Here is a 17,339-nt window from a genome sequence, read left to right as displayed (position 1 = left end):
TATTAAAAAGTTATGTTCTACTTCTGCTTTCAAACTTTTATAGCAGTGATGTGAATTCAAAGATGTGTGCCTTCAGATAACCTTCTAATTAAAAATAGATCACCTTGATATTATGCATCACTACCAAAACATCTTTCTTTTACCAAGAAACTGAACCACAGTTTGCACGTTGAAAATTCTTCAGATATTTCAGTCAGCAGCAGTGTTCTCTCCAGCTAATCAAGGTAGACCACTAAGACCCATGTGAAACTGCCCAAAGCTCACATTTTGCATTAGTTTACTGTTACAGGGTAATTGCATTAGGTCACCAACACCAGACCATTTGAGTCAAAAGGACAGAAATTAAGAGGATAAACTGAAGACAACAAAAATACAAAGCCTGCAATCACTCTTTAGTGCACTTGTGCTCTGAAATTGCAAAAAGTATTTTGTCATTCAGTTCTCTGGCACTACTTCAGATAGAAACTCTAGTACACTTTAAACTTGCAAAATACTTTGCAGAACTCATTCTATAAGAGACTACTACTCTTTTATATTGATAACTTTGATCTTTCAACACCATAAGCAAAATTCCTTATTCCTTTTTCTACCCTTTAAAAAAATACAATTTTTTTTTAACTTTGATGCCTCACTCCATCACCCAGTTTAAAACACTGCTTCTGCTCTCATGAAATCACTATGCAGCAACTAAAATTTCCTTTTTCATTTTTAAGACTGTTTTGTTCCATCAAAATATACATATTGTTTTTTGCTACAGCTAAACTAAGTCTTAATAAAATAAATGCTTTCTGTAGAAAGCGTGTGGATGGAAACCAGTCACCGTATTGTGCTATACAATTTGTATATTTTTGAAGTTCTCAATTGCTGTTTCTTGTGTGCTTTCAGAACTACTTTTAAAAGGTATGAAGTCTTCCTACTTCTCCCCCTAGGTCATTGATAACCTCAGATTAACAGACACAAATTATAATGATATTGCTTAGAACCCTTTTAAATCTTAGGAAACCATAAAGCAAAATTCCTTAATGTGATTGTCTGTACAGAATCAAATGCCTTTGCTGTTTGGAATGAATATGAAAAAATCTATTAATATCTTCCTTTGTACACTTGTACCTGAAGCCTGTATGTTCACACCGAGCATGAAGTACATGGTTCAGGTATTTTAGAAGGAGGATCTTCCCACAAAGATTACTATAGAGTTTCTGTTGCATCAAGATCACCAGGGGGAAGAAAGAAACTGGCACTTTGATGATCAGTAGAGATAATTGATGTGGCCTTTTCAAAGGTCATTACTTCAGGTAAACACACAGATCTGCCTGCCTTACAAATCTGAGCTAACAATCAATCTATGGCATTTCACACAGACCCTGAAAACATACAGTTCCAGTGCTATTATAAATACGATGGGGGAAATGGATATCTTCTTTCTCACAGTATAATAATTTGGGCAAAAGGACAATCAGGAAACAACCTCCCACTGATTCTCTATGGAAGTGGGCACTTAGACATTTGTTCACTTCTCAAAATCCATCTTTTGCATTCTAAACACAGCACCATTTGCTGTGCACCAAACATATTTTAGATTTTATCTTGAAGAGTATTATATGTACCTGAGGGTAGAAAAGTTCTATCCACAGAAATCTTACCATTTTCTAATAGAGCAAAACATGAAGCTAATTAACTCCTCAAAGTTGCAGGCACACTTGGCCAGAAGTATTTCAAGGGCACAATGAATATCCAGTGCTGCTTTTTTTTCAAGCTACTTTATTTAAAAATGCTATTCAGTTTTACTTTATCTGAAGAAAATTCAGTCATTTGATGGTGTAATCTGGGAAAGGAATTCAGTTAAACTATACAAAAGTAGTGTTATCAAAACTCAAGAGAAGTAGGTCTAACTAGAAAGTGGGTTCGTTCTTTTTTTCATCATATTCATATATCAACACTTCAGGTAATCCTCTGAAAGCTGTAACATGTTAAAATAAATGTCTCCTCTGACTTTCTGCAACAAATCAGGCAGAGAAGGCTGAGATGAAGCTATTGGAGTCAAGGAAGCTTCTCCCAGTGATGACGACCAGCAAAGCTGTGGAGCAAGCTTTCCCTCCAGTCCTGACCATGTGAATAAAATGTGCTACTGCTGCTATACCAGCACTGCAGTATTTCTTGGGGTTCAGGGTTTTTTTGTTCTTGTTGTTTTGTTTGTTTGGGTTTTTATTTTGTTTTTGTGGGTTGTTTTGTGGTTTTGGGGGGGTTTTTTTGTTTTTTTCTGGTATTACTGATAGTTCTCATCTGGAGCCATGAAAATATGACTAGACTAACATAAGAAGTAGAAAATATCATCCTTGCTGCCTTTTCTGTTTTATTAAAGTCAAATTTAGATAAATTAATCTTGAAGAAAAATTGTTAATAAGCTAATTTTAAAATAATGCAAAGCTGCCTGAAATTATGAAACCATTTTATCACACTATTGAGAAGCTCACCTAATATAAAGCAGCTCACCTAATATAAAACATCATAATAATTCTATTTTGAATGTTATATTTTTATCTCTGAAAAATACTTTAAATTGCTTATATGTGGTAAAATTTTCCATTGATCTACGAATTCTTCCAATAGGTACAAGTTTTGTCTTCATTTTTTTGCATTTCAAAGGAAATCTCAAGGGAAAGGCTAAGAAAGTTTGTGTGCTGCATTTAATACAGCTTCTTTTATAATAAGTTGCTAGTAACATTCAAGTTGGTTGCCATAGTTATGAATTAAAGCACAGTAACTTTCTGGAATCTATATAACAAATCAGGGAATATGAGAAAAAAAAATGTCTTACAGTACTTCTGCAAAACAGGAGCAATGACTGGAGAGTTAGGAATTTCCCATGAACTAATGACTAGGTGAAATGATTTAAATTCAACTCTACTGAAGCTTTTAAGTTTAAATTCTAAGAGTAATCCTGCACAAACATTCTGAATTTCATATAACAAAATGTGGACTGACAGAAGAACAAAAGCCCATGATGATACAGACCCAATGGGATTCATTTTGAATACCAGTCAATTTAAGGCAGCCAGGTTCACATTCAGCCTTTTGTATAGGCTTGCCAAAAACTTATCTACAAAACTACCAGTCTCAAAACATACACCAATTTTGTTCATCTACAATGTTTCAATGCTTTCAATTTTCAGCTCAGTTTTTCAAGATATTAAAAAAAAAAAAAAAGTTTCTTTACTAAATACTTCAATGCTTTACATTTTTATTATTATTTGAACCCTTCTAAGACAGTAAATGTTATGTCCTGAGGAGTTCAGGAAATAGGTGGTGAGTCAAAATGATGGCAGTGAGATAGGAGTTTTGCCTGGAATCAGTATTAGAAACTGCTCTCCTAAGACATTTTTGGAAAAAAATTGGAAAGTACCTGTATCATTCTTCTTGATCCGGGTGTTCAGTGAGTTGAATATAACAAAACCAAGAGCTTTCATAAATATAAAACACAACTGAGAGGGTAATTTTAAATGAGAATTTTGAAATGTCTCAGAAAATTCACCTGATGATCCCTTTTTTTCTTAGTGAAGCTAAACAGACTGTCTCATTAGAGACAAAATATAGAGAGAAAATACAGAGCTGCAAAGTCAGGCAAGCATTCTGTAACTGAAACCAGCCAAGAGAAATATTTTCTCTTGGGCCTTGTTGATGATACAAAGAATCCAAGATTTCAGTTTTGAGATGTGGATTCCTATCCTAAGAGCTGCATGAATTAATGAACACTTCCTAACTAAACAAAGTAAAGGAGGAGAGTTCTTTCCTGTTAGCAGAAGAACTGCTTTGCATGTTAACAACTGCATTTAACAAGACTTAACTGCTTCGACCAGAAGTGCTCAAGCAGAGACCAAACAGCAAGGAGGCATTTAGTGAACTGGTTGACAGAACAATTATATCTTGTGAATTCAAGACATGTCACAGTTAAGCAAAGCAAGACTTGTATGGCCAAAATTTGTGCACCTAGCATACTAGGCCTTGAAAGTATACCAGTGAGTGGCAAACAGATTATAGAATAATAGAATTGGCTGGGTTGGAAGGGACCTCAGAGATCAAGTCCAACCCTTGATCCACTACTGCTGCAGTTCCCAGCCCATGGCACTGAGTGCCACATCCAGTCTCTTTTTAAATATCTCCGGGGATGGAGAATCCACTACTTCCCTGGGCAGCCCATTCCAATGCCTGATCACCCTCTCCATAAAGAAATTCTTTCTAACGTCCAACCTAAACCTCCCCTGCCACAACTTAAGTCCATGCCCTCTTGTCTTGCTGAGAGTTGTCTGGGAAAAGAGACCAACCCCCCCCTGGCTACCCTCTCCTTTCAGGGAGTTGTAGAGAGCGATGAGGTCTCCCCTGAGCCTCCTCTTCTCCAGGCTGAACAGCCCCAGCTCCCTCAGCCTCTCCTCATAGGATCTGTGCATGAGTCCCTTCACCAGCTTGGTTGCTCTCCTTTGGACCTGCTCCAGGACCTCAATCTCTTTCCTAAACTGAGGGGCCCAGAACTGGACACAGGACTCGAGGTGTGGCCTCACCAGGGCTGAGTACAGGGGAAGATGAAGAGTTCCTGAAGAAAGGGTGAATTTAAAGACCCAGAGGTTGTGAAAGTCTTAAGCAGTTTCAATATGGCGAAAAGTAAAGTGAAACATGACATAATAGACGAGTATAGAAGATAGAAGGGAAAGGACAGATGATTCCAATACAGAGCTCAGAGAATCATAGCTCATTTGATTTTTACAATTCATGACAATTAACATATTCTGTAACTGTATAGCATATATGGTCAAATTTGGAGGATAACATTAAAAATCTTTGGAAAGAGGTCATATTTAATTTATTTTTACTCTGAGTTCCAGTTGGCTCATGCTTGGACTATGAATTTGATTCTTCAAAATGCAGAACTTCCAAAATATCACCCAATTAAACACTGGGACTTTAAAGTCAATCTTGGCACCTCCAGAGAGAAGCAAGTGAAAGAGTATTTGATGATACTTGTTATGCATCTGCTTTGAGTATCTTGGAGAAAATATTCAAGTCCTGTAACATGGAAGTTTGTAGAGATTTGGAAAGAAAAATTTACTCATATATTTCAACAGAAGACCAACATTAAAAAAAATCTACTGAAAATTTTCTCTGATAACTAGATGGAAATGAGAGACAGCTTCATAGACTTAACAAAATCCAATGAAAAAAACCCTACTTCATCTAGTATTCTTTAATGCAGCCTCCTATATTATACTGAAAATCCTACAGGCTGTTGCATAACTGTTATCCAAAAATCATAATGTAGCTGGCAAAAAAATTGGAAGGCTACTAAGAACAGAAAAGGAAATAATATTTATTTGATTTGATTTAATTAAAATAGATAGGACTAATAAAGCATATCAGCTTCAGGTACCTAGAAAAAAATTATCATTATTTTATCACGACCATAAATTTCTTTTAATAGTTAGATAATGTCTGTTCTTCAAGAGATACACTTCTAAAAGCAAAAATCATTACCACAGACTAAGAAATGGATATACTGAACTGGCAAATTAATTTGTACGATTTGCAATTCAAGCTTATCTTGATGATGAGACAGTATCTCATCATTAGGCTTCCATTTAAGATTTTTAAGTGAATGTTTTCCATGTGTTAATATTTTTTTTTGCTTTAGCATAATAGGATCCAACTCCAGGTAGTTCTTTAGATTCTGCCAAATTGACAGATAATTAAAATATTAAAGTAATAACAAGTTGATGTGTAATAGATAAACCTTCCAAATCCATATAGATGAGATCTTAGAACTGGAACAAAAAGACTGAATAATTGAATACTCTTACTGTATTTTAATAATTATGTTTTGTAGAACTGACTTGAATTATATCAACTTGTACATTATGCTTGATTGTAAGGGTGTTGACAAAACCCACAATAAAACACAGTAAGAGTAGGTCAAGAAAAAACTATATTACCAGTCTTCATTCTTCTAATTATCAGTATAGTAACAAGCAAAGAACAAACCAGTATCAGTACAGGACAAACAAATTATACCCAGGTTAAAAACCTTGTTTAAAAGTTGTATTAATCATCACTGCAACACACTTGATGTTAGTAAAATGTAGCAGGGATCAAGCTTATATGCTCAAGATTTCTTTCCCAGAGTTTCTACAGAGAGTCATTCCTCAGTAAAATACCTGTCACTTGAAGAATAGATCTGAAAACACAGTGTTGAATTTAAGCGTAATTTTGCAATAAATTTTTACAAGTTAGACAGAAAATAAATATCCTCAATATAATTCATACTGTAGTGCTAAAATCACGCAGACCTCTTTCCCCAAAGTAATGAAAGTACAGTGCATTACACAATGCGAACTTGAGCTCTCATGGTTGCTAAACATACAAATCTAACTACTGAAATGCTCTTTACAAGGATTGCTTGAAACAAGATCTATTAAACTACCGTAGCTTTTTAAAAATCAAATAAACCACACACAAAACCCTAACCTGAATGTTAACATGGTGCCATTTGTGATTAAATGACCAGCTGTTATGATGTAATAGTTCAGGTGATTTAGAAGAATATTAAATTTAATGTTTCCTTTCTCTTCTGTCCAACTACAGTAAACTACTGAAAAATATCATCACTTGCTATTTTGTTCAATAGATATGTGGTTTTGAGAAAAAAAACAGAAAACCAATGGTTCTTGTTTTTCTATAATCAAACCTGAGACATATACAATAATTAGATGCCAAATACAGCTTATGTTTGGTTTGTTCTAATTTTCTTTTATGGCAATATATGTATAATTTTCACAAATGCCATAGCAAACAAAGCAGTTTATAATTCTGAAATAGCTGTGTTTGAATGCTGTTCACCCCTAACAGTCAGAATAACACCTATTGCAAGCCATGCTGAAATACACAGGAAGAACTAACCACTCGACAGATGCTAATAGAAAAATGGGGAAAAAGCAGGTCACCAAGATCAGGTATAAGCAAAAAGCACAAAGCCTTTCACTCCAAGCTTAATAAACAGGCTTTTAAAACAAACAACACTGACAGACCTGGGGAGGAACCTGCCTCCTTTTTTGGTCAGGGGAGGCGACATACACAGATTGTGTATAGGCGTAACTTTTAAACCGCGGTTTAGGAGAAGGTGAAGGTCCCTGGGGTATACTGACTCTGATCTACAAAGAAATTAGAGGTGGAAAGAAGAGACATGGACTGAAGCATGCATTATGGAACTAATATAATGATTTTAACAGCAAATGAAGAGAAATAAGAAGGTCATGGCCAATTATTTTTTTCAAGGGCAAATTTTGTTTTTAGCAGTCAAAATTGAGATGGTATTAAGGAAAGCTCTCATTTAATCTGATATCCTTTCCAAAAGCAACAAACAGTCAGGACTCTACACCAGCAGAATACAAATATAAATTGAAGGTTCTTTATAATTTATAAGCAAAGGCTCAAAAAACAAGTAATCTTTTAGTAGATCCTGAATAAACAGAGACAGTAATGATCTGACTGATAATGACTGAGCTTCTCCCCCTCCCCCTTTACCCCCTCAAAAAAAGAAAAGAAAAAAAAAAAAAAGATACAGATTAAATTCACAGACAGTTACCTTAGGCCTAAAATCCACTAAACACTTCAGTGGAAACTGATTATTTCAGTAAAAACCACAACTGATACTGCAAGCATAAATTAATTCTAAGCATTACTTGAGCTTTTTGGGACACCAACTGTGACCTGAGAACAGATGATCTTAAAATACAGTTAATGTAAACAAAAAGTTAAAGGATTAACAATGTACCATGAATATGGAGAAATGTCAACAGCTATTCTCTAAAAGTAAAAAAAAATTCTACCTATCTTTGTTTAAATGCAAAAAACTTTCTCTCAGTTTCTGCGTTCTTCCTTGTGGTTCCCTTTCATAACCAAAAGACTCATCACTGTGCAAAAGAAGTGCCAAGCATATATTTGCACATTTAAAACCCTCTGGTGCAAGGTGAAAAGCAGTATAAAAGTACCATTCAGTCAAACAAGTGCATTTGACTTGTCTGTGGTAAAGTGACTTTGTCCATTATGCTTTTGTGTTTTTTGCCTTCCAGTGGCCATCTAACATCAAAATTATGGGGTAGGTATGGGAAATAACCACAAGGTGAAAGGAGAAAAGCAGAACAACTCACTTCTTGTGAAAAATGATGTTGATGATGTACTTCTATGTGCTCTTCTCTAGTGACTGTTGAGTGTCGTGGCAACATCTCCACCTCTCTGATGGCTTCCATGGTGACTTGCTGGGGCAGAACTTGGAAGAGGGAGGTCACATACGTTAAGATGGACTTCTTATCTGGACAGGCAGTTGCTACGTCTGGAAGGGAAATTAACATGCATCAATTTCTGTTTCCACATTTAGTGTCCAGATGAAGTCTCAAGAGACTAATTAGAACTTTACAATCACTTCAGAAATTACAGACTACACTTGCATACCAATGAAAAGGAGACAAAGTTCATAAAGGTAACTGTTATCTCATTTAACATGAACTTTACGTCTGTATTTCCTTAGTCAAAATGCCTGTAGTATACAATTTGACACTGTGATCTTCATTAAGCAGGACTAGACATATGAAAGAAGTTTGCTATATAAATACTGCAGTTAAAAAATATAAGACCATGCTGACTTTCAAAGTCATCCCTTGTACGTTCTCTTCACATCATTTAATCACTGGAGCCTGTACTGATGTAAAGAAAAAAAACAACCAACTAAACAAAAAAGTTTTTCTAGAAAATGAGTTCATACAAAACAACTACTGAACCAACCTCTAATACAGCTCCATGGCTTACATTTCAAGTCAATAACACTTGGTAAAAATGTAAGGCTCTTTGAAGTTACTCTGTTATTTATGCTAAGTTACTCTGCTATTTAGCATTAATATTTACATACAACACCATCTAGTGAATCAAGATGTAAAATGCCATCTTCTTATCTACTAATTAATATGTTAACACCATTTTGTTATACTCAGTGTTCACCAGGAACTGAAAGAAGAATATCCATGCCTTTACTAAAACAAGAGTTCACAGTGAAAGAACATACATTAGTACCAGTTATGCTTTTTCATTTGTTGAACATTATTTCCCATTTAAAATGTTCTGTTAACCAAATACTTTATCAATTAGCTACATAAATATCTCACACAATAAAGTGCCTTGCCAACAATATGAATGTAAAAAATTGTTTATCTAGTCTGACAAAGAAGTACCTATGCAGCTGTCAGAATCCATCTGCAAATAGGAAGATTTAATTATTTAATCAGAGCAAATAGCTTACCAACCATTGTTGCAAAGCTTTGAATATCAGTCTCCCTTTCATTGCAAGGTCTAGAATTATCCATGCAGGAATGACTTCAGTTATCCTGTCCTATGCTTTTGCCTCCATATCTTTTTCTTTGTGAATTTTAGCTTGATGTGTTGTCTCTACTGCCTCTTAAAATTGATGGATATTTGAAGTCAATAGTTAGGCAGTGAATAAATTTCAGTGTAAGCACATGCTTGTAAGGAAGTTCACTAATTCCTTGGGAACCTATGTGCTTTCATTTCTGGGGGCAAAGTATCTACCAAACCAAGCTGCATCTTTGAAAAACGGAAATCCAACTCGCAGAAAATACGAAAGATACTTAAGAAAATTAAAACAACATTTGTTGACTATGCCATAGTTTAGATACTGGTTTTGACAGAATAAGGAAGAAAAAGAAAAGGAAGACCTCATGGCAGCCTTCCAGTACTGGAAGGCAGCCTACAAGAAAGATGTGGATGGGCTTTTCACAAGAGCCTGTAGTCAAAAGACAAGGGAAAATGGTTTTAAAGAGGGTAGATTTAGGTTAGATATTAGGAAAAAGTTCTTCAGTGTGAGGGAGGTGAGGGACTGGAACAGGATGCCAGAGACGCTGTGGATGCCCCCAGCCTGGAAGTGTCCAAGGGCAAGCTGGACAGGACTTTAAGCAAACTGGTCTACTGGGAAGTGACCTTGCACATGCAGAAGGGTGACATCTCTATATGGTCCCTTCAAACCCAAACCATTCTATTTTTCTATTAATTTATTGACAATGATCTTCCAGAATGTGATTGAAAAAGAAAAAATAATAAATAAAAAAAGTTACAAGGGAGTCAAAGAGAGTTTAAAGTGGGCAGCATTACATCAGCATGAATTATAATATTGTTTGTTCTTCAACAAGACACAGTTATACAAAAATATTGGGAAAGTCACCAGGATGAATTTACCAGAGGAGGAACTGAAAAGGAATCTTCTATTGAGAGGAATCTTCTACCATAGAAAATTTTATGCTGGCAGGTTAATATTAAGAAAACAGTGACTTTCTTGTATGCAAACTGAAATATGTCACATGAAGCACATTTTTCACAGAACTAATTTTTTCGTAAAATCTATGATTCAAAGGCTTACTTATCAAGACACATGGTTTCTTTAAGGAATTTTCTATATTGAAATTAACAATACCCCATTGTGAGAGAAGGAACAAAGCCCTTACTTTACATCCTGCCTCTGAAAAAAAATATTAATACACTGACCATTTAGAGAGATTAGTCTCTCCAGGGGAGGTCATCAGTTAAATTGTGAAAGTAAGGACAAATAAAACAACACTTCTAATACACAGTCTGGAAAACCTGCCTTCTACTAAAGGCAAACTGTAATAGCTAGTATTTGACCATGTATTTCAATGTGTGATAACATCCTTTTCATCTAGAGACACAGTTACTTAGTTAATCTAAAAGAGAAAAAAAATATGGTTTCATCACAGAAGTCTAAAACATGAAACAAATACCAATCAACTCCTGTTTAAATGCTTCTGCCTTTAAGGGGTTATTACAAGTTTAATTCTGGAAGCAATTTTTCTGACAAATGTGCACTACAGCTTGATTTTTATTACTAAATATTTTCCTCTTCAGATGAACATAACTATAAGTTTGATTGTTGAAGATGAGTGAATACAATAAACCTGAAATGTTCTGAAATAATTTTTTCTGTACGACACAGTGCCAAAAAAAAGTAAATAAATAAAGAAGTCAAAAAGTGATCCAACAGCCACTTTTTTTACAAAACTTACAATTCACAAGTGGTTTGCTCTTGCACCCATATGTCAATTTGCATTTCCCCACCTACATTCCCAGTAGCGGTGGAAATAAATATTTCTAAGAGATTAATGAGTGCGAGGAAGATATAAAATACTTAAATTAAGCTCCACATTAAAAGTACTGCACAGGTCTACCAAAAAGAAAAAAAATCCAGCACTTTATTATAGAGTGTTATATTATGTATATAGGCACACACAGAATGTAGATTACAAGCATTCATGAAAAACATTTCTTCCAGTTTTTAAACACATCTGCTTAAACTATAGCTATTCCTATTTAATATTTTGCTTTCTCAAAGCTTCAACCAAATACCAGTTCTGACACTACTTATGCTCACTCCACTCCCTCTCTTTATCAAATTAATAGCAAAGTAACTTCATAAGAAGCAAGTTTAAGTGCCTGCCACATTGCTTGAAAGATTCTATTACTGTACTGAAACTGCTGATGTGGTTTCAGAGTTAGAGACAATATCTTCAAAACATTAATCCCAAAATTAAGAAAGGAGAAAATGGGGGAAGGAATTATAAACTTGGCAGTTTGTACATAAAATTGTAAATGCAAAGTGCGTATATTGAATGACTTAGTAGCTATTTCTACTTAGTAGACATTAAGCTATGACAGAATAATGAGGCCTATCGTAGATTTGCTGTCACTGGTAAATTCTTAATTTCCTAATTGTGAAAGTATGAGATTAAACATATTTTGTTTCTGTTTGAACATCAGGCAACAAGCCAGATTATCTGGCAAAGAATATAAATTCTTTTTCTTAAATGTATAAAATGTTTTCCCTCATCTAGCCACCTGGTCCCAAGATGATACTGTTGTGTGGTCCATGTTTAAATTAAGACTGTACTAATGGCAATGAAAATAACAGGGGGGGGGGGGGGAAAGTGCTCATGATTTACACTACTGGCACGTGCTGCTGCCAGTAAGACCTTGATGCAATAAAAATTGTGCATTCTCTCAGAGGTCAGCTAGTAGCTGCAATGTCTATTCTACAATTATAGACCTTTTTTTGCCTGTTTTTTAAACTTGTAATTATTTGCCGCCATGGTTCTGTTAGTAGATTCTGTGTTACATTTAAAGTGACAGAAATCTTCACAAGAAATCTCAAGAAGCATTGCCAGACATAGAAAAATGAAATTTATGAACTACTGCGTTACTCTAAATATTGCAATATGCTAATTGAAACTAAAAATTTTCTTAAAGAGGCAAAGAGCATACACCTACTGTCCCTTTTCTAAAATTAATAGGAACAGAACAGAAATCTATGCATCTTCAATTTCTTGAGGAGAAGACAGTTAAAGAAGTTAGTTAAAATCTAAATGAAGAGAAACTGTATTATGCATTCCTTCTCCACTGGTATTAAGGGTTAATTAAAACCTGCTTAATAAAGAGTAATTAACTCGTTCAGCCTGCCATCTTACACAAGTTAAAAAAAATAATAAAAAACCCAAACCAAAACAAAAAACCCCACAAACCCCAAACCTGAATAGCTCTACTTTTTGCCAGTAATACAGCCAAGCAATCAACATATTATTTGGAACAGAACCATCAAAAGTCAAAATTTTGGAAGGCCATTCAGTGGTCTACACGAATAAGCATGGTGAGCACATTCTACTGTTTTGCAGAACAAAATTCACATTTTATAAAATGAATTGTTAGTGAAAGGCACAAAACACACACAGATAATTGCACTGAGAGTGGAAGCCTGGAGGACAGCCCAGTGGTGAGCTATACATAGATGGGGCACTGGTTTTTTTCTTCCTTTCTGTAGGAGTCTTCTGTGTCTTCTATGTGCAGTCTTCTATGAATACTCATTCACCTAAAACTAGTATGCCAGTATGAAACTCCCAGAAAACACCATTTATTTTTCAACAGACTTTTCCTTTGGAAAGTAAATGTTTTAAGCTTTATGGTTAAGATCTACTCAATACCTTAAAGAGCTATCCAGCTACCCAGCTATCCTTTGTAGGCTGTGTTGAATGAGGTCACAAGAGCAGTGTGAAGAAGATGAACACATTTGTGTCTGCCTTTTAGAATCATGAAGAAAGGTCAGGATTTGTAGGATTAAAGTGTATTGGGATTTAAATGTATCTGGTATTAAAAAACTCAGTGGTAGAGAATACCTTAATTCTGTCTGAATGTCTGTTCTGATTTGCTTCACGAGTGTGAAGGAGTGTTGGACTGACATGAAAGGACTCTCCTGGTTGAATGAACTTGACATTATCTCTGATTTTGAAATCTGCAAAATCAGACTTAGCACCTCTGCTGAATAGGAAAGGTGAGTGTTATTTTTCTTAACATTTTCTTACAATGTTAAACACTTATTCAATAACACCACAACCTTGGCAGCCTGCTATACTAGAAAGTACAAATAGCATAAGCAGCTTCCTAGCAGCAAAGATATAGAAAGAAAGTCAAAATGACAATGGAATAAAATGCTGGTTTTTAAAAAATGGGGATGCATCTGTTAACATTTTTGCCATACAACTGCAGATAACAATTAATTAACATTAATTGTTAATTATATCTATTATAACATTTGATCAAACTGATTCAGAGAAGTTATTTCATATGCAAAATGGATCTTAGTCAATAAATCTGAAGAGTACCTATGAAAATTGAAGAGATTACAGACAGAACTCGAGTAGGTAAAGATTTTAAGTTCTTATGGAAATAAATCAGTTCATTTTATTTCATTGCAAATTCTATCATAAAAATATAATAATAAAAATGGAAAAGGGCAATAGAAATCTAAACAGAGAATTCTGTTCTGTTCTGAAAAGAAATGGAGAGAGCATTATACATAATGAATGGGCAATACCACACTTAATAAAAACTAATAGTTATTCAAGTGCAGTCAAAAGCCACTGGAAAACAGTTTTGTTCTGAGATAAGATGAAAGATGAGACAGAATTAGAAGCATTTTATCTTTTACTCGTTTTCCCAAAATGAAACAATATAATACAGTTGGGATTAAAATTGTGAAACTGAGATCACAGTCTCAAAGTTATAAAGATGTTCAGAGTCAGAATACAGTTTCAACCTATTTTTATAAGGTATTTTGGGAAAAAAATTGTAACAGTATATATTGAATTCTTTGTTTTATTAGAGTATGAATAATAAAAAGAAGGATTTGCTACTTGTGAGATCTGAGGAGAGGATTATTTTCTAGCTCTGATCTACATATCTAGTAGAAGACAGAATTCTGTTCTATAAACCTTGTATTGCTCATACAGGAACAAAGACCAGTGGATGCAAAGGGAAATATGAATGCTATTACCACAGAAGAAATTTCACTATGTCTAGCAAAGTGAAAGCACCCCAGAATCTTCACTTATACCTGCAAAATTACAGGGATTCTGCTTATATGATATAAACTTTCTTTTTATTACCATCTGAAATGGAATATTGCTGACATCAGGGTAGGTTAATGATCACCTGATCCAAAACTGATGCAACAAAACAGTGCATGTTAGTGCATGTAGCTCATAGTCTTCCCTCTAGAACCTCATGGAGAACGGGTTTACCATAAAATCTGAGTAAAGCAAAATGGGGAAAAAAAAAATCCCAGCAAAATGCCAAAGATACTAGATACTTATCTGGATGTAGATAAAAATTATGTTGTTCATGGCTTTATTAAAAGATTAAGGAACAGAGCTTAAGTTCTACGCAGAAAAATTCCTCTCAACAAAATGAACTTTAGACTAAACTTCAGGTCTGAAATTGCATCAGATAACTTTTAAAAAAAATACAAAATTTGTGTACAAGAATGGCTTCAATGAACATTCCAATTTTTCACTAATTTAGGTTACAGCATTGTTTACAGATACAATGTATACTCTTTATATGTAATAGACTACTTTCACAGGAAAAAAAATTAAAAAGAGATTCTTTCAAGGAACTTCAATAACTCTTAAGGTTTGGTTAAATACGGAGTTTTTAACACGAGAAAAAATTAGCTCTCAAGAATTAATCTGTATAAATGGATTTGATGCACCAGTTTTAAAATGAAAGGGGAGTTTTCTTGTCGACTCCTCTGGCCATACAATTTTGGTTTTCTCACTGAATGTGTTCTTCAAGTAAATGAAGGCCAGTTACCTTAATGGCATTGGTTTCTATATGCATAAGTCACACACTGTATCTACATGACAAAAGAGGTCTTAAAAAAAGTTAACTTTAGCAGATGCAAAAAGTCTATCTCCACTTAAAAAACATATCTTTTAAAAATACAGATACATCTTGAAAGAATTGAAACTCAAGTGAACCAATTTCATACACAACCATAATTGTTTCTACCTTAAAATGCTAAAAAATAGCTTAGAATAATATAATTGTAAATGTAGTAGTGGAAGCATTTCCAACTTTTGGGAATAACTTTACTAAGATTGTAGCAAAGTGATCAATGTGCTGATCTTTTTCTTTAGGCTGGTCATGAAGAAAATCAGAATAATATGTCATGCCAATACTTTTTAAAAATCCAAGTTGCAATCAAATGGTCATTCACTTCATGCATTCCACCCACCATCAAATTAGTTAAACATAATTGTTTTGTAATTTAAAAAGAAAAACCTTAACTGTAATTATACAAGGAAAGAGAACTGTTTATGATGGACAAAAAGTATGTCTCAAGCCAATACTCTAAGGCATTTGGTACTTTTTCAGCCAGAAACATCTGCTCATGTTTTGCATAAAAGTAAACTTCTATTTACATTTCTGATGTGCTGCCATGAAGATAGTCTGGAAAAATAAATTTTGCAAATGTAAATTTTATCTCCAGTAGATCCTGGATTAGGATGATGCTGATTCTATCAGACCACATCCTGGGCTGCCGTTCTGCTTGAGGCACAGTGAGCCCTACTCTCCTCCCCCTATCCATTGTCAAGTTGCTGAATACATTCAGGGGAGATGTTAGTGAATACAACTCCTAGCAACAGCCTCTGTGACTCTGATATGGTAATCTGTTTTGAGATAGTAATCTCTTCTGAGGTAAATTGTTAATGCATTTTGTTCTAATATCTTCTCTTGCTGTCCACTTTATTATTTTCTTAGTGAAAAGATGTAATTAGTAGATTTCTATTTTTGTGTCCTGTACAATGCTTTTTGTGTGTTCCTACCATATGCTCTATGTCTTAGAGATATGACAAAAATAAAGAAAAAAAATTGTTTCAAACAATCTCTGGCAAACTAGATAGCAAACAGAACATCTGTCATCTGGAGAAGAATGTGTAGGAAGGAGAAAATAGAGGCATAATTGCTTTAGCAGAATCTGTAAAGGTTCAGAATGAAGAGTCCTCCTTGACTATATGACAATGAACCATATGTGAAGTGTCAAGAGCATCTCAGGATGCAAATAAATACTGGAGTGACAACATGAATAAATATGAGAACTTGTTTTTAGAAACCAAAAATAAATGCAATTATATATCTGGCTAGTGTTGGAGAAAAAGGGAAATGAAGCAAGGGCAAAACAAGATATAATGATACATAGTTTAAAGACCAAGAAATCAAAATTTTGGTGGCTCCTATTTAAACAGGCAGCAGATGTCTACCCTGTTCTAGCCAATCTAAGCCTCATCTTAACTGATTAAGCATAAGTGTATGTGATGCTGACAAGCATGGAACAGAATTTAAGGCCCTAAAGAGAGGTGAAAATGATGCAGCTCAGTGGAACCAAGCTGGTTTTGAGAACATCATACATCTACAACACCTATTTCCAAAGTTCCTTAAAGTGGAACAGCTGTAAATATGCAACAAGAGCAGCCAGATGTGACTGGGATACCAAATGGTATCTTATGTGTGTCAAATAAACATTAAAATCTACATAGAAAAATTCAAATGTGCAATGCAGTAGATTAAATTTATTTCATGTATTTTTTTAAAAAATATAGGTATTGAAACATTAAGACAATTAGGACCTAGTTGCTGTTATCTTGTTAGCAGGATGGCAGCATTGTGATGCTTTACTGTGTGCCTGGAGAGAGTAAATCCTTCTTAGCATTGAATCAATTTCTTCATTACAGAGTTCAAGTGTCCCTGATGACAGGAAGGACAAATTCTCAAGGAAAGCCTACACAGGACTTCTGAAATCAGCTCTGCAGAACTAACTTACTCATTAAACCTGCTTCCGACTTCACTGCTAGAAGTTTTCTCACATTTTTCTCATTTCAGAAGTATTTTTT

At 34.6% G+C, this 17,339-nt stretch overlaps 1 protein-coding gene across 4 annotated transcripts in view; it reads right to left on the bottom strand.

Annotated features, from left to right (window-relative positions):
• The window catches only part of DMD (dystrophin), a 950,620-nt gene that overhangs the window by 699,174 nt on the left and 234,107 nt on the right, over positions 1–17,339 (bottom strand). For all 4 annotated transcript variants that reach the window (XM_030448312.1, XM_030448319.1, XM_030448327.1 and 1 more), the window contains exons 8-9: positions 8,193–8,374; positions 7,071–7,193 (exon numbers count right to left, since the gene is read on the bottom strand). In XM_030448312.1, the coding sequence (XP_030304172.1) occupies positions 7,071–7,193; positions 8,193–8,374 (305 nt within the window). The remainder of the gene's footprint in view (positions 1–7,070; positions 7,194–8,192; positions 8,375–17,339) is intronic.

Source organism: Calypte anna, chromosome 1, assembly GCF_003957555.1.
Source record: "Calypte anna isolate BGI_N300 chromosome 1, bCalAnn1_v1.p, whole genome shotgun sequence".
NCBI classification, from domain to species: Eukaryota; Metazoa; Chordata; class Aves; order Apodiformes; family Trochilidae; genus Calypte; species Calypte anna.
The sequence above is the reverse complement of the archived record's forward strand: the minus strand, read 5'-3'. Positions and strand labels throughout refer to the sequence as shown.